The sequence below is a fragment of the Lichenostomus cassidix genome, chromosome 11 (genome assembly GCF_008360975.1).
Source record: "Lichenostomus cassidix isolate B80296 chromosome 11, HeHo_3.0, whole genome shotgun sequence".
Classification (NCBI taxonomy): domain Eukaryota; kingdom Metazoa; phylum Chordata; class Aves; order Passeriformes; family Meliphagidae; genus Lichenostomus; species Lichenostomus cassidix.
In genome coordinates, this window is record NC_139492.1 from 19,844,780 (window position 1) to 19,862,657 (window position 17,878).

Here is a 17,878-nt window from a genome sequence, read left to right on the forward strand (position 1 = left end):
CCCACTTGGTACTGGCAGCTCGAGACTTCTCACTGTGGTACCATGTTTTCAGTGTGGCTCTGTGATCCTTCATGACAGTCCCTGATGTTCTGGTCTCTCAACAACAGCATTTTCCCAAAGCAGGAGAGAAGTTCAGACACTGCAGCAGTCAGAGGGTATTTAGCCCCACTGTTTGACACGACCCTAGGCTGGAGGGCAGAAGGAGAGGTGATACTCCCCAGGCACATGTTGTGACTACAGCTGCAGTGTCCTTCCTTTTCCCCTAGTTCATACTTGGACTGCGCCTGCCCCTACTAACTTTAGATGTTCATCTACTGTACTCTAAAACCAGCGGCAAATGCCTTGACCTGTGTTCACAACACTTGTGTAATTTTCATGTAATAAAAGGAAGTTTATTACCCTAACTTTATTTCTTTTCAGCTGAGATAATAGAAGCAATCAGCATTGATGGTGCTGAACACTTAAGATCCTGCCTGGATAGCAGTATGAACAATTAAAATACAGAGGACTAGCGCAGAATCCCATCACATGTTGCAGTGTTGCATCTCCTGTACATCCAAACTGCTACAGTGGGAATTTTGAAGCTGCCTGAACTGCAAAATCAGGCCTTCAGCTTGAGAGAGAATGTTCTTGATCATGGAGAGAGTCCTATGGGGACATAGTGACAGTAGTGGTCAGTCAGACCCTTGGTGTAGAGAGAAATGTCCTAAACTAGCCTCTCAGATATTAAGGTTTACCCCTGCATTATCTGAGTTGCAGTTGATTGCAGTGTGGAGAGAATCAGAATTATCTATGTGTGCAGTAAAGCTTAGGCTTGCTCCCAGTCTGGCAGCCAATGTCATTTCTGTGGCTGGCATTTCAAGTACAACCACCTTGCAAATGAGTTTAAGTCATGCATAATGCAGAAGTTTCATTCTTTCAAATACTGAGACAGAAGAACAGGATATTTCAGGTAACACCACAGGGTTTTTCCCCTTAATGAATGTAGTTTTATTTCCTGCTGAGATTTAATAAACTGCGGGTAACTTCTAAATCTGGTGATTGTGTTTGGAAGACAGATAAAATGACCAAGAAGGAAATTGAAATAAACAGGACAGTGACCCAGAAAACCCATTTTAGAGAGAAGGTATTACAATGCAGGAGACCTTTACAGAGGGCAAGTGTAGGTGTAGGCAAAGGGGAGCAGGGAAGGATGAATGCCCAAAGCCACTAATGACAGTATTTGGAAGAGTGCCTTGAAGGCTTTAGTCTTTTCCTCTCTAGTCCTCAGAGGAGAAGGAAAAGCATAGTGAGCTTCCCTGCCTCCTCCCAGTGGTTCTGCTGGAGGCCAAGCAGAAGGGAGCCTCTGTAGGGGACTGAAAGCAGTAAAATATTTTGCTACAGTCCACATTATTTTTTTTCCAGTCTGCAAAAATGGAGGGAAATTTCTTGAAATTCATCAACTTATCAATTATTTCTAAAATAGGGCTTTATCCATGAACCTGGAGTCCAAAGTAAGTATTGTTACTTGTCAAATGTGCAGTTCATGAAAGAAACTTTTCATTATATATTTTGTACTAAAGGTCTCTGACTCTTGGACACAACACAAAGAGCTAGAGGAGGACTGTTTGCTTTTCTAGTTTTACCAATTTACATGCTCCTCTTCAGACTTCCTGAAATCAGTCTTTGCCTGTCACTGCCCTGCAGCTTTCACACGCCACTCCAGAGCCAGCTGTGCATGAGTAGATACAGCTTCCTTGCAATTTCTAGAGGACAACATGACCAAACAAGAAAAACGGTTTTGATTGTGCATGTGTGTTAGTAACAGTGCACTGATTTGTCGTAACAGTAATGAACTTCAAGCTCCATGTATTTTATGATCATACTTTGCCTTCTCACTGCCCTGCATTCCTCTCTTTCCTCAGCGTTTGTGGTGGAAGCAGACCCTCCATGAGCAGTAGCCAAATATTTCACGTATCACAGTACTTTCATTTGAGATCAGTGCCAGACCAACAGAGCAGTGGCGTTACTGAGCAGCCTCAAAGCAGGGACTCACGCTTCTTTTCCAGGGAGGGACGATGACCTGCCAGCCCAGAGCTGCACTTATCGCTGTTATACTGCTGCACACAGCAGTAGACCCTGTATTCAGGTCACCGAGCAGAGGTCCAACTGCGCATTCCTTATCTGGTATTTCATGCTCCTGGGTATTTGCTTTTGCAATAGCAATCAGTTACTCGACATGTGAACCCTGGCCTATGATGGTTTCTTCAGGTATCTCGTAGTTTTGAAGCAAGAAAAGTAATTTTGAGGCGAGAATAAATAATTTCGAGTTCTGAAGAAATCTGCATGAATAGGAAGAAAAGCAGCAGAGTGGTGGGAGCCCAAGCGCCGGCAATCGGTCCACCACACCATGCCCGAAGGTTACTGTTAAACACCTTCCCCACTTCAAAATGCAGGTGGAAAACATCTCGTCCGGGGATTACAGCAGAACTGCATATTAAGTGGATTTTTGAGCAACCATTTATTTAGAGGAGGCCAGTGGTAGGGCAACAATCCGTGTGAAGTGTTGTATTTACATTATATTATATTGGCTTCGAGGCCTGGAATTGTTTCTTAGAAGCTAGCAGACGCAGTGAGGGCCGGGGTAGCCGCACACGGTCCTCCACGACAACAGCCCGCCGGTCCCCAGAGTGTCCCGGCCCGTCGCCGCCCCGGCCCGGTGCGCTGGCAGCCCGGCGTGAGGCGGGGCGGGGCGGGGCGGCCGTGAGGGCAGCGCGGCTGAGCAGCTCCCGCCCGCCCCGCGCTGAGGCGCCGCCGCCACGTGACCGCGCAGGGCCGGCAGGGGAACATGGCTGCGGCGGCGGGGTGAGTGCGCGCCGGACCCGGCAGCTGGGCAGCTGGGTATCTGGGTACCCGGCACCCCGCTCCCTGCCAGGAGCCCGGCAGCACGGCACGGAGGGCCGGCGGGGGCTCGGGGGGTCTCGGTGGGTCTCGCTGGGCCGGAGGCGCCCCGGGGGCGCTCCGGGGGTGTCCCGGGCCGAAGGCGGGAGCCAGGCAAGCAGGGCACAGGCTGGCGCCGGGCTGCGTGCGCTGGACCCGGGGGTCCCCAAAAGGATTTCGGGTCTTGTGCGGGACGGTGAGGGAGCTGTGAAGGGTCCCAAGGGCGGGTCGGCTCGCAGTGCCTCATCCCCAGCCGTGGGTTATCCTTTAAATTCTCTAAGGTTTGGAAGTGATGCTTAAAGCTGGCTTGGTTTACATAACATTAGGGTTCTCTCACATTTTATAGCAAAATCCAGCCATTTCTTCCAGTGCTGTAAGAGGGTGCCATTAAAACTGAATCAAAACGAAGGGGAAAGTTCCCATAGTTGCCGAACACAGGTCAGGCTGTGGCTTGGCTGTGACTCGGGTCTTTGGGGGAGGTCGCTGCCCTGTGTGTCCCCTTCGACCCTGGCGCTGTCCAGGCGTTCCCTGCCCAGGGAGCACCGACCCAGCGCCCTGGGGCCACCCTGGGCTGGGGTGCTAGGAGGTACGTGGAGTGGCGCCGGGACTTCAAGCTGTCAACTTTACAAGGAGCACTGAGTTGGCCGTGAAGAAAATACCCATTTTATAACTTGAACAGCAGTAGTTGCTTTTGCTGAAGCGCAAAGTTGTATCGCCTATTTCCTTGTGTTTCTGTTAGCGTGGGCCTTTTGCGTTTCTCATATGGGATGTGGAAACAGCACTGAGAATTGTTTAGGCTTCAGGCTGATGTTGATGAATCTGTTGCTCAAAACAAACAAATACATAAGGCCCAGTCAACAAACAAGTGATAATTTACTGAAAAGTAGTTTCAGTGGTTCCTCATCTTTATTGACATCTGGATCCTCTCTGTGGGATATCAGTAGAACTGAAATGGCACTCCATGAATTTTCTGCTGGAAAAAAATGGAAGTACTGAAGGTTTACTGAAAAATGACAAGAAAACCAGAAATAAAATAGAAGTTTTGGTTATGAGTGTGTTCTGGTGGTTCCATTACAACAAATATAAAATGTTAGATGGATCATATAGTGCCAAAATGTAAGGTCTCTGAAAATATAAAACTTCCGAAATAAGCATTAAAAATCAGCAGCTCCAGGCAAAAGAAAAATATCCTTTAAAGAAACAGATGTAGTTTAATGTTCTTAGCTATATATCACTTGCAGTATAATAAAATAAAAGAGCGCGTCTGTGAGCTTGGGCCTAAGTGATCATAAAAATTGTATGTGACAGCCAGCAAGAAACTGTCAGCTACTGTGGGAGGCCTTTACCAGACTGAACAGTGGTTGAATGCTGGTGCTAGACTGGAGAAAACAAGGAAGCTGAGCTTCTCTTGTCCTGTTTTGGTCTTGCAAGTAGCCACTTTTGACACTGGCTAAGGTTTATTTGCATAAGCTTGCATAGTTTCAAAGAGGCATGTATCAAATACACTTCTTTATCAAATATGTGATTTTACCTGAGAGTTTTGGGTCGGTTTTGTGGCTGGAGATGCGAGAGTCCTTATGCTAACAGAAGAAACTGACCTGGAAGGACCAGCCAATATATTGTATTAATTCAGTTCAGATAATTCTGCTGAAGCAAGTCCAGAGGAGGCCACAAAGATAGTCAGAAGTTGAAGTGCCTCTCCTGAGAAGACAAGCTGAAAAAGTTGGGGCTGTTCAGCCTGGAGAAGAGAAGGTTGTGTGGAGTCCTCACAGCACCTTCCAGTATCTGAAGGGGCTACAGGGAAACTGGAGAGGGACTGTTCATCAGGAACTGTAGTGATAGGACAAGGAGTAATGGGTAGAAACTGAAAGAGGGGAAATTTAAGCTAGATATTTGGAAGAAATTCTTAACTGTAAGAGTGGTAAGATACTGGAACAGTTTGCCCAGGCAGGTTGTGGATACCCCAGCCCTGGCAGTGTTCAAAGCCAGGTTGTGCAAGGCCTTGAGCAGCCTGCTTTAGTGGGAGGTGTCCTTGCCTGTGACAGGAACTTGGGACAAGATGATCTTTAAAGTCTGTTCCGACCTAACCTATTCTATGAGTCTGTGATTTGTGTGTCTTATGGGATATAACTGAGTGATTAGAGATCATTGACCAAAATGGAAAGCTTGTAGTTCCTTCTCTAGAGAGAATTCTGTGGCAGTTTTGTTCCAAGGCAAATAATGTAGTTTTACACTGCTTACACTGTACTTGCATGTGTATTTCCAGGGTTAATACTTGTGTGATGCAGTTACATACATGTACCCATTCAACTTAATACAGGTGGTTGAACAGCCAGTCCTATGTGTGTTTTTTTCTTGTAGTTTTGAATAGTGTGAGAATTCTCTTTCCCAATTTTTACTTGCAATAGAAAGCCAGGTGTACAGCCATACACCTTTTTGTAAGACTTAAATTCCCCTGTCAGTATTGTGTCTGAAAAGAGCTCTCTGTGTAAGCTCTGGAAAGTTCGTGTGTAGTTCATGTGCGCACTGAGTGACAGGATCTCTGCGGGCAAAGCAGCACCTGTGGGTGTTCTGCCACACTGTTAGTCTTTCCATGGGGGTACCCTCAGTTTGGTGTCTGAGTGCTTGCATGGGAAAAGAGAGAACAAGAGCTGTGGAAGAAGCAAACTCCTCTGAATTGAATAGTCTCTCTAAAACTTAGCTGGTTTTCTCTGCAGAATTCCAGCTGTGAAAGTAGGTTTATTGCCTGGTAATCTCATGCTGTCTGAGGTATGAATTAACAGGAGTGCTCAGCAGAGAATCTGAGAACAGAGCAGGATTTGCAGCACCACTCAGCTCAGCCTTCAGGTCCTGCAGCCCTTGCCATAGGGTCCAACATGCTCAGCTGTTGTGATTTCTACAGCAACCTTGAAACAGAGACCAAAGCCATGCCCCTAAAGAAACTGTCCCAGTCTAAAACAACTGCGGAGGCCACGTTCTGCTGTGGATTAATATTGTGGCATCATATTCAAACAGGGAAAGTGGGATCTGTTATGTCCAAGGAAGAACATGCTTTTGCTTAGATAAAACATACAGAAGAACCATCATTTTGCACTAGAATGCATTTTAGCCTTAGCATTAAGTTCCCGTAAAAGTCACACTTAAAGTGGCTTAGTAAAACTATCAGTAGGAATTGCTGTTTCTACTTGAGTTTCATTTGGATTGTCAAAGGTTTTAAGTGTAATAAAAGAATTAATAGTAGACTTAAGGAAAATGCGCCTTTGTAGCAGCTTCCTATGAGCTCCAGGCTGTAGGAATAGGCCTGTAGGAGAGAGGTCAGAATTCTCTTTTTTTCTTTTTTTGTTTTTTTTAATCACAGAAAAAGATCCCCAAACCTATGAAGCAAGTAAAATTGCAATGAAGGTGACTTTTTTCCTTCCTTTGAAGCAAAACATGAGACAGGATGTGCTACAACGTCTGCTTGGGTTTTTTTTTATCAGCAGATACAAAGATATGAGAGCAATATATGGCATAAAGGTATCCAAAGATGTTCTCTCCTGCCTTTTATGAATGTCCCATAAGGTGAGCATATGATTTCCAGGCCCTGCATGTAGTTACTCCAAGGGATGATTATATTTGGATAACAGCATTTTCAGCCTCTTGTGCATTGCTAAATTACTCAGCCACAGCTTTGTACCTGGGAAGCCTTGCCTATTTTTAGTTCACTATCTGACTTAAAACTTCCAGTGGCTTTTGCTAGGATTGTATGAACTTGCTTCCTTCTTCCTGCTAACATGGGTACCCCAAAACAAAAGCTTATGCTGTGCTTCTAGGCTATGATGATGTGCTGCAGTGGGTATTCCGCAGCCCTTATAATGATCACCTGCCCTGGTGTTGGGTTGTCAGGTACATGAGGGAAGTCATAAAATAAACACATTTGGGTTTTGTGCTCCATCAACTGAACTTCTGAGCAGATAGTTTGAAAATTGGATTAGCAAGAGCCATCTTTTACTTTCTAAAATCACTTATGCTGTTATATCTAGTAGTTGTAAGCAAGTAAAAGAAAATATTAGCTCTTTTATGCGGTGTAGGAAATTATAGGGTTTACATTTCTGTGGTTGATAAAGTCTTTTAGGAGTTTATGCAGCTATAAATCAAAGGTTACCTTTCAGATTGCTATATAATAATTAATAGTAGACGTGGATGCAGAGCTTTGCTCTTCTAAGGTAAAGTCCCTTGGTGGTTGGTTCCTTTCTTGTCATCTTAACGTGGCAACAATTTAACTGCACCTTTTTGTCTTCTCTTGTAAAGCATAGCTGATACAAAGTGACCACTGCATCAGTCTCTGAGTAGCTGAAGTGGAGGAACATAAATCGTAGGATTTTATTGATAAATTTTATTGATTCATCTCTAATACTGAAGCCCCAAAGCATAACTTTGCTATATTAAGCATAAAAAACCACCCCCCAGCTAAACTGCTCTTACATTCTCCTCTCATCATCTGATTAAACCCCTCCCTCTTCTCCCTATCTGACAAAAGCTATAGTGTTTCTAACTGGTAGAATGCCAGATACTGCTTATGGACTGAAACAAATGGGAATGAATCAGCAACATATTCTTAAAGTACTTTCATCATCTAAAATTGCTTAATAACATCGAGCTTTTAAACTGTATCCTCACAGTTGCAGCTCTGTTGAGTACAATCTTTCAGAAACTTTCTGGGCTGTCTCAGCACATTTGTGCTGCCAAGGACAAGCAGTGATACCCAATACATGCTCCTGTAGCCACGTGTTTGAGTTCAGTCACCTGCTGAGGCTGCTTGTGTGCATGCAAGAATAAACATACCTACATATGTAGAAAAGAGATTTGCAGATACTATGTGAGTATGGGAAGTGCTGTTGTCCTGTGTTTACTATCCACCATCTTTTCTCTCCACTCCCTGTTTCAGCTACTGAAGATTTCCTGGAAGGACTTGCTGAAGTTTACTAGACTTAATGTAAACTTCCACTTCTGTTTTCAGCGACTCAGATCTAATTTTCTTTCCTTCTGCTTTGCCTTTCCTCAGTTGACATAGGCTATAGTCACTTTCTGCATTTGCACTTTGTGTTGTGTTACCTACAGGGATGTAATGAATGATGTTCTGTGGGCTGTAGCTGCAGCCAGCCTTGTCTCCTGTTACCATCTTTTTCCTTTGGTACTTTTGTGAGCAGTGTTTGATCACTGCTTGAGAGCAATACATGTGTACATCTCTTCCCCATAAGTGATAAGCCTCTTGTTAGTAGAGTTGAACTAAGCTAATGAAAACTGTGCATCTAAATTGTGCTAACCACTGTCTTTGTCATTAATTGGCAATTTAAAAAATCTGTTCTAGACCTTCCTTTTGGCTGGGGAATGAGACCTTGAAAGTGCCTGTAGCACTCTTTGCCTTGAACAGAAGACGCCTGTGTGAACGCCTGAGACGGAATAAGGATGTCCAGAAGAATTCAATTGTTCTGCTGCAGGGTGGAGAAGAAACCCAGAGATACTGTACTGATACTGGTATTGTGTTTCGCCAGGTAAGAGCTGAATCAAAACTTCAAATTAAGAAAGTCTCTTTGACTTTTAAATTATTTTAAATTCTTTTCTCTTTATCTCTCAGTGCATTGTCTTGCTTCGCTTCAATAAATTGGCTTCTTTATAACATTGCTTCTTCAGCTTTGAGTTGCTCTCACGTTCAGTGCTTTAATGCAAGCTCATTATCTGTTTTAAAGGGCCTAAATCTGTTCAAGGCTTTACTGCTCATCAGTGTTTGAATCTAATCTTGAAGACAACAATGGAATATTTCTTCATTTTTTCAATCTTGTCTGCAACCCAAAAAACAATCTTCTTTGTGCAATGAAACATGTTACAGTGGACCTAAGCTGAATTAATTAATAGAAAAGCATATTTCATGGTTTTATAAAACAGCAGCATATATATTGGAATTTACGATATATGTCTTCTTAAATTAGGCTCTTCCTTAAGCACCCATGTGTTCTTCTGTCACAAATAGGATTTAACAAGTTCTGGGGATGTTGCTGTAAGATAACTGAAATTACGTATATCCCATACTCTGCATGATTGCTGTAGCACTTTGTTTTGTGAATTTAATTGAGCTGTTGTATGTTATGAAGAAACAAACCCACTAAATCTTAATTGATATCATAATGTAGTTATTAGTCTGGTTTTAGAGGAGATGCACCTTTCATGGTACTAGAGCATACATCTGTCTTTACCAAAATTCTGTATTCTTAAGTGTTGTGTTGTTTGCTGGCCTGTTCTTAAAATAACTCTTGTCTAAAGGCTGTGCAGCTACCTCTTCTCTGGGGAAGGCTGGGTTTTCACTTCAGCACTCTGCCTTCACAACCCAGTGAAGCTGCACTCCACTTTTGCCTTGTCTCTTGTGATGTGATTGTTTCTCCCTGATAAAACATTTCATAATTCTAGATTGGAAGAATGTATTTTAATGTGTAGTGTTTGTTTATTGTGCAGAGTTAACCTGTTTACGGTAGTTTATTAATCTCTGATCCTTTCCAGTTGCCAGCAAGGGGATTTGTATTATTCTAACCTGAAACTAACCAGTTTGAAAAGGTTTAGACCTAAACCACTTCTCCCCTTCCAAAAGCAAGAGAGACTTCTTCCAGATATGTGGAAATAGGAATTAGTATGCACTGCAGTGTATTTTTAGAGCTGGTAGAAGCAAGGTTTTTCTTCTTTTTTCTTCTAAGAATATATTTTGTTTTAACCTAGGAATCTTACTTTCACTGGACTTTTGGAGTAACTGAAGCAGGCTGCTTTGGAGCAGTAGATGTTGATACTGGAAGATCTATACTTTTTGTTCCACAACTCCCTGAAAGCTATGCTGTTTGGATGGGAAAGTAAGACCTATCTTTTAACTGTGTTCCAGTGTATCCAAGTACTTCATATAACGTAACTGTCTGTAGAGCTCCAATGCTGTATCATTTAATCCGATTCCACCAAATCATGCAGTGGGAATGATATGTACATAGAGAGTGATGTATACAAACAAAGATACAAAGCATGATCAATTGATATTGATCACGTGATTTCAAATGGTCCACCACCATTTGGGAAACAATACCCTTAGAATTGGAACCCATGAATCTCATGGCATCTCTGAGAGAAAGGTGAACCATAAAGAAAGGTCAGTGTCTTGTCTTAAGCCCAAACAAGATAAATAGTAAGCAGGCTTTTTCAAGCTGCTTTGCCAGCAGCCTTAGCTAATGAAGTTTTTGAATGGCACAAGGTAGTTTAGCCTCTTTGATAGTATTTGTTGAAATAAACTCAAAGACTGGGGAATGTGATTTTAATTCTGTTCTATGAGTGTGCTATAAACATCTTTCTATCCACCTGGGTAGTAAATATTGCACGGTGCCATAGTAGTGGAGAAATTGATTTATTTGTATGTTCATTTATTTTCTCTGTCTTAATTGTATTTATACCCTCTACCAAACTGTAAATTTTTGTGTCGCCTGTATTGTCTCAGAACATTGGATTGCTTCTAATTTAATCTTTTGACAAGCTGCTTCACTTCTAATTGAAGCTATCACTTATATTTTAATGCTAATTTTGGGAAAAGGAGAACGGTTGTAACTGATCCCATGTGCTGAACTGTGCCAGACCATATGGCAGGGCAGGGCTGCTGTCTTCTCAGAGAGTTTATATGACTATCACTGTCTCAGACCTGCCTGGGGGCTGAAATTGTGATGGCATAAAAATGTGCATGCTGCTGTTTGAAATATTTTAGCTGCAAGCCGCACCTGTCTGGGAGGGCAGGTTCTGTAACCCCCATGTGTGGTCTCTGAAATCTGTTCCCTTGTGGTGCTTGTTCCCACTTATAGGCAAAATTTTTTCTTCTCTTTAAGTTCTGTTTTGCTACTTCAAGACAGCTGTTTCATACCCACACTGATTGTGCCTAATCTAAAAAAGCTTAAAAATATTATTGAAATTCCAGCATCTCATTTTGCATTCTCAGACAAAATATTGTGGTGTTTGTAACTAGTGTTCTTTTTTATTTTTTTGTGCAGGGCTTATTATCTGTGCATTTACACAATTACAAGTTTAGTTAAAAGTAATTTATTGTCATTGTGTCTTGTTGCAAAGTATAACAAATGGTGTTTGCTGTTTTCTACATTCTCCTCCTTACCCTTCCTGAATCCCTCTGAATCTTGTTTTCTCTTCTATCATGTGTGGTCATGTACTTTTTCTGTTTGAGAGGAGGATGGATGAATAGCTCATTTGTGAGTCAGTTCTGCTTCCTAAGTTGGTTGGCAGTGGGTACTACACACAGCTAGGGATTATGTTCTCTCCCAGAAGATTCAATTTTAAGTCAAAATTAACACTGGAAGAAAAACACAGGTAAGTTTGCCTTCCATCCACTGCAGTTTATCTACTATAGTTTGCCTTGGAAGTGTTTACTTCTGCACCTGTGGAAGGCGCTATCTACCTTCTGAAGAAACAGTAACTTAATGTCAGTGAAGCGCAAAACAATGTAATACTTTGTGTGATATTTGTGAGGTTGGTATCTTACAGAAGTCTGCAGCTGGTCTGCTAGTTCACAGCACAGGGTGGAGTTGCTTTGTCCAGTGTTTTGAAACAGATGTGGGAATCTGTGAATTTAGGCAGAAACACATAGATTTTCTTAAAATAAATGCAAAAGACTTTTTACTACAGTTTTACCACTGCTGTATTACTAAACATATAATTTAATATACTGCTGTGCCTTCACTTCTGAAGAACACGTATTTGAGTTGCTTTTGAAGCATAGCATGGATAATGTGTCATTCAGAAGGGTGAATCTTTCTGCCTTGAAGTAATACAAAAATGGGGCTTCTTGCCTCGATTCAAATTGCAGTCTTAATTTGGCCAAAGCCAGTGCAGTGTCCGAGAGCATTTGCTTGGAAATCAGCAGACTGTAAGTTTGAAAATGAGACCATGAACACTGTAATTATTCCAGCCTCACCCACTGCGCTTGTTTTTGTGAGTGGTGCTGCATGCTGAGGTGGTGCCTGGGGACGCTGCAGAACAGGCTGATGCACCTCTCTGGGCTGGGTCTGCCCATGACCCATCACTAAGCAGTACTGGTATTGAGAGTGGCTACCACTTTGGAAATGTTTGGAAAGTCCTGTCTGGTAGGACTTCATGCTGAATGTGTACACTCTAAAGATTTGTGAATAGTTGTAAGGCTACCTTTCAGAAGTCCTTCTAGCCAAAATAACATTTGCATTTTTTAAAGGAAGGATATATTTTAACTCATAGATTATGCACCTTCTCCAAAAAACCCACAGCCTCATAAGGTGGCAGTTGCAGAATTGTTATGAGGGTAGTTGTAGGACTGGTGGTCCTAGGTTCGTGGAAGGGACAGCAACAACGTTGCTCTGTTTTTAAATTATGAGTGTGGGCATTTCTCTAGATGTTGGGCCAGCCAGTTTCTTAGTTGTTGGCTGGAAAAACCTCTTCAAGTAACAGAACCACTTTGCCTGTCTCTTGACCTGTACCTCTGCCCCCTCCCTCCGTCATTTGTAAAGCAGAAACACACACTCTGAGGATGGTTTAGTGGGTAGGCTTTTCTGTCCCTGAATATTTTTCATTTTTAACTTTAGGAGAAAGAGTTTAAGAAATGAATCTGGTAATACAGGATAGTAAAGGCTTCAGAAGTGTAACTGTTTTGTAAATGCCCCTCTTTCTTGGCATGGTCTTACCTAGTCAAAATTTGTGGTGCAACAAAGTAGTTAGCAATCATTTCTGTTCCTAGAAAGCATTAAGTTGGTATGACTGCATGCCTTCACAAAGACTTCAGTTTTGCTAATTAATGCTGCACCTGCCATTTACCTCCTTAATTATAAATGACAGAATTAGTCAGTGTGCTGATTAAAGATATTTTATAAAATAAAACATACTGTACAGCAGCTGCTTTATGTGGAGTGCATGCCAAAATAACTTAATAGCCTTGCCACATAGAGTGTTTTTAACGGAAGACAAAAAAATATTTAACCCTTTCAGGCTCTAACTTTAGAAATATGTATTAAATGATGCAGAACAATAGAATGGTACTATGGTGCATAATAAATGGTGCAATTTCCTGTGTTTTCTGTGAAGCTCTGCTGGATGATTGGTAAGTATTGCAGCTTTAATTCAGCATTGCACCCACTGTAAGTAATGTTTTTCCATGAATTTGAAAGCTATCTTGGAATGGCACTTGGAGCTGTAATAAAGCACAATGAAACACTTTGCAAATGTTAGTTGTTTCTCAGTGACTTAATGAGGAAGCTCTTTAAAACATTGCCATAAATTTTAAGTAGGTTACAACCAAAATCAACCTTTGGTTTTGGTGATTACACTTGACTCACATCAGCAAATCTGAGCAGTTTTACTGCCTTTGGAAAAAGGTGCAGAATTATGTAGTTGTCGTTGGTTTTGTTTATTTGCTTTTTTCTGCTTAATGCTTTTGTAAAAGAAAGTAACCTCTCAGTCTGTGTGGGCTTTTATGTTTTTTTTCCTTATACACTGTATGTGATCATGAAAATTGCAAGCTAAGAAATTTATTTCTTGATCTCTTCTTCTTAATGGAGATTGGTGAGATTTTGTTGCATTTGTATTTTAAATAATTGTGAGTAATAAGTCATGCACAGTATTATCTGACTGTACTGTAGTGACTGAGACTGGTGTATTAATTACCCCTAACCTGGCGACAAGAGGGCATGGTCTGTAGGAGGGAAATTGGCAGGGAAGACAGCTTTTTGGAAAGATAGTGGAATGGGGCAGCAGGGGTTGTAGGGAAGGAACTCCAGATTGCTCTTCTTAATGTACATTGTAGGAATGAAGGACATCTACAGGAGTTTTACTGATGTGGTACATACAGATCCTCTTCTCCATAGCCTGCTCCAGAGCTGTGTATTCTTTGGCTTTACCTTCAGAACTGATCTACCATTTCCTGCTATTTTTTATTGTTATTTTTTTTATAAAATGAAATATGCATTTCTTTTTCTGTGTCTTTCAGTTTGATCTTTAATTGCAATTTGCCTCTTCCCGGTACCCACTGATTCTTTATTTTGCTGTTTAAAAAGAAATACCAATTTTTAATTACTTTAGGTCATCTTATTATTGTTTTGTACCAATTGGCATTGCAGTTTATCTGCAAAGTTTGTTACAACCTGCCAGTGTCCTCAACTGATCTCAAACATACTCAGTCCTGCTTCTTTTCTGAGCAGTGTCAGAACTAATTTCAATCTTCGCAGAATCCCACTAATCAAGACTTGCAGTCCGTTTCTGTTTATTGCTTTAACTTCTGGGAACATCAGTCTAAATTGACACAGCACTTTTCAGTGAGGCATTTGGTGGGTTTTCCAGCCCTTGAAATGCTCATCTTTTTATCTGTTTATTTTTATTTTCTGCTTTAGGTTTTTACATTTTTGTATTGTGACTAGTCATTGGGTTTCAGGTCACATTGTACTGTTCCTGTCCAAGCCAATTTGAGTTGATTTTGGAGAGTAACAGTCTTTAGAGAGATTTTTGACAAATATTTTATTATTATTCAGGTAGTACATCTGTTGCTTTACCCTTCATGTGATCCTTTCAAAACTGCACAATAAAGCTGGTTGCTTTTGATTGACAAGACTTACTTGTGCATTCCCTAGGCTACTTGTTTTTCATGATTCCAGTTCTCTCCCTAGTACAGTGATTTCCATTTCTTGTCCCCCATTCATTTATTATTGTGTTTCATAGAAGCCTAAACTGGTCTGGGTTGGAAGGGACCTTAAAGATCATCAAGTTCCAACCCCCTGCCATGGGCAGGGCCATCTTCCACTATCCCAGGTTCCTCCAAGCCCTGTCCAGCCTGGCCTTGGAAACGTCCAGGGATGGGGCAGCCGCAGCTTCTCTGCGCAACCTGTGCCAGGAACTCAGCACCCTCACAGGAAACATTTCTTTCTAATACGTAATCTAAACCTAGTCTCCTTTAGTTTGAAACCATTCCCCCTTGTCCTGACACTCCATGCTCTTGTAAATAGTCTTTCTCCATCTTTCTTCTTGGCTCCCTCAGGCACTGGAAGGTTGTAGTCAGGTCACCCTGAAGCTTCTCTTCTCCAGGCTGAACAATCCCAGTTTTCCCAACCCTCTGATCATCCTGCTGCCTTCCTCTGGACTCTCTCCAGCAGCTCCAGGTCTCTCCTGTGCTGGGCCCCAGGGCTGGGGCAGCTCTGCAGCTGGGGTCTCACCTGAGCAGGGCAGAGGGGCAGAATTCCCCCCTCCCCTGCTGCCCATGCTGGGGGATCAGCCCAGGGCACAGAGGTTTCTGGGTCCCAGAACACACAGCCAGGGCAGGGCCAGCCCTCACCCGCCAGCTCCCCCAAATCCTTCTCCTAGGGCTGCTCTTGACCTGTTCATCCCCAGCCTGGATTCATCCTGAGGGTTGCCCCAACACAGATGGAGATCCAGCACTTGGACTTGTTAAACCTCATGAGATTCCCATGGTCCCACTGCCAGATTTCTCTGTCAATAAAAATTACCATTTCAGAATAATTAATGTCTGGATTGCTCTTGCCATTTTACTGACAACTGTTTTCTCTAAAAGCACTGCTCAAATGCTCAGACTTCTCAAATGCTCAATTTAGTCATTGTCCCAGTATTCTCATTGTCCACAAGCCTTGCCTGCTCTGGGGTGAAGGTGTTTTGTTTTTATGACTTTTACTTCAGTAATTATTTTTATAAACCTTTGCTTTCTTACTGCTTTCTTAAAGAGCTTAAGTTTCTTATTGAGGAGGCTTAAAGCCATAATAGCAATTTGTATCAGTCTGTTGGCTGGCAGTCTCTACCAGCATACACCTTTAAGTGAATGCTCCAGTTGGTGGTTTTGTAAGTGTTAAAGTGCTTCTTTTTCCTTTCATCTTTTTGATTCAGGAATATTGAGAAAAGAGCCAGCACTAAGCAAATCTGTTTGACAATGCTGCAGCAGAGTTTTTTAATATCCGGATGTGGCTTCAAACCACAGCATGATATGGCATGTCTCATTCCTGTGGTATGATAGGGCATGTTGATAACCCCCACCAGGCATGTATTATTTTATACCTTATTTAATGCGCTATCAGGAGTACTGAGTTCAGTGGTATAAACTCCTGATAACATTTTGAAATATCAGAGAATCTAGGTTTTCTTTTATTAGACGTGCCACGTGTTTTTTCTCCAAGGACTCTGCTGCTGCTGGTAGGAAGGCGAGCTGCAGCAAATGAAAGGTCCGTGGGAGTTTGCCGGCAGTGCTCCAACAAGTCTCTGCATCTCCACACTGCTGTCTGCTGTGCCGCTGCCCGGCCTGAAGGCAGAGCTCTGCCTCTTGTTGCCCTGCATTTGGGAAGGCACTTCAGTGAAAAAACTCTTAAGTGGAATACCTACAGTGGTTCCTCTATTCTTGCACTTCTAAAATTCCACATTCTTAGCTCTTGATGTTAACTGTATTCCTTAGGTTTTTTATTCTCTGTGACCTGTCTGTATGCTCAGGAAGAACTCTCTGAAAGAGGTAGGTCTCAGTTGAGAAAAGTGAAAAAGAAAAAACAAACCCAACTGTTCTGTTAAAATATGATAGGGAAATGTATCATTAATATTAAAGCTTCTTAAAAGCTAAATGCGAGTGTAAAGCAGGCGGATAGTATTTTACTGCTGTGTACACCTTGCTGGAGCTCTGGCAGTCAGCAGGAGGCCACAAGGCCCATCCTGGGGGACACTAGATACTTCTTTGTCTGGCAGGGGCAACGGGACATAGTGGATAGGACAGTGTGTTCAAGGGTAGGTTCTGCCTTCATGCCCATTGGGTTGTTTTGTCAAGTTTATTTAGTTTCTTTGTGATTTAGGTTTCCTTACCAGTTGTAAAATGGGAAATGTTATCATACCCTTCCTTCTTGAACCTGAAGCTGTTCAGGTCATCTAATGCTGCTGTAAAAGTCATTGCTGCTTTGTGTCATTTTATAACTGATTAATACGGGAGCTGTGAGACATGCTTCTCACATTCCAGAGCTTGCTATAGTGCTTTTATGTGTGGGATATTAAATATTACTAATTTTCCCCACAATATTGGTGTTTTTCCAAAGTACAAGCAGAGCATCTGCTATTGACAAATTCCATATGTAACTTTCTTTGTTAAGAGGCATAAGTTGAGACCAGTGTTTGAGTGGAACACTTATTATATAGTGACCTAGAAATTACAGTTAATATCCTAACCACTATAATTCTTGTGCTCTTTTATTTGAGAAGAGCGCTTTTTAATGAGTATTTGTCATCAGTTTAATGCTACAAAATCTTTCAGGGATTTCAGTGTATAAACATTTCCTTAGTTACAGTTCTTTCTGTATAGAGCCCTTGACTCCACGGAAGAATTTTATTTGCAGAGAGAAATAAAGCAAAGGTTACCAATTGCAAGTCTTCTATGTTTTTGTTGGGTAGCTCTGGATAGTATCTCTTAAATGTTTAATTGGGACACTGCTGCTTGAGGTAGAATTTAAGCCTAATGAACTTTTCATTTTTTGGGAATGCCTATGGTGGGAATAGCTGAGCAGGAGCAGTGAGACTGTATATTTGAAGTAGATGAAATAGGTAGGTCAGTGTTTGGCTTTTACTAGGACTAAATGTTCATTCTCCTCAATACTTTACTTCTGATTTCCTAAGTCCAATGGCCTGTATGTTCCTCATAGTTATTCTGATTCTGCATGATCTGTGTGTAGCACTGGCAAGTCCATATCACATACCCAGCACCTTGAGTCCAGATTTGTGCTTGTGCACTCTACTGTTCTGCCCCTCAGATAGATGGGGCTTCACTTAAAATCCTGCTTGTTTTCCAGTTAGATCAGATTGAGTCATCATTTTCAGCTTGGTTTCTTTTAAAGTCCATTATTTTCTCAGAATCCATCTTATTCTAGACTGCATCAAAAGGAGCAAGGAGTCTGAGTTTACATGT

At 41.9% G+C, this 17,878-nt stretch overlaps 1 protein-coding gene across 3 annotated transcripts in view; it reads left to right on the top strand.

Annotated features, from left to right (window-relative positions):
* Window positions 1-2,736: 2,736 nt before the first annotated feature.
* PEPD (peptidase D) overlaps window positions 2,737-17,878 on the top strand; it is a 139,334-nt gene continuing 124,192 nt past the window's right edge. For 2 of the 3 annotated variants that reach the window (XM_085072072.1, XM_085072073.1), the window contains exons 1-3: window positions 2,737-2,844; window positions 8,270-8,453; window positions 9,667-9,794. In XM_085072072.1, the coding sequence (XP_084928198.1) occupies window positions 2,828-2,844; window positions 8,270-8,453; window positions 9,667-9,794 (329 nt within the window). In that variant the 5' untranslated portion in view covers window positions 2,737-2,827. The remainder of the gene's footprint in view (window positions 2,845-8,269; window positions 8,454-9,666; window positions 9,795-17,878) is intronic. The other variant, XM_085072074.1, reaches the window with a different exon arrangement.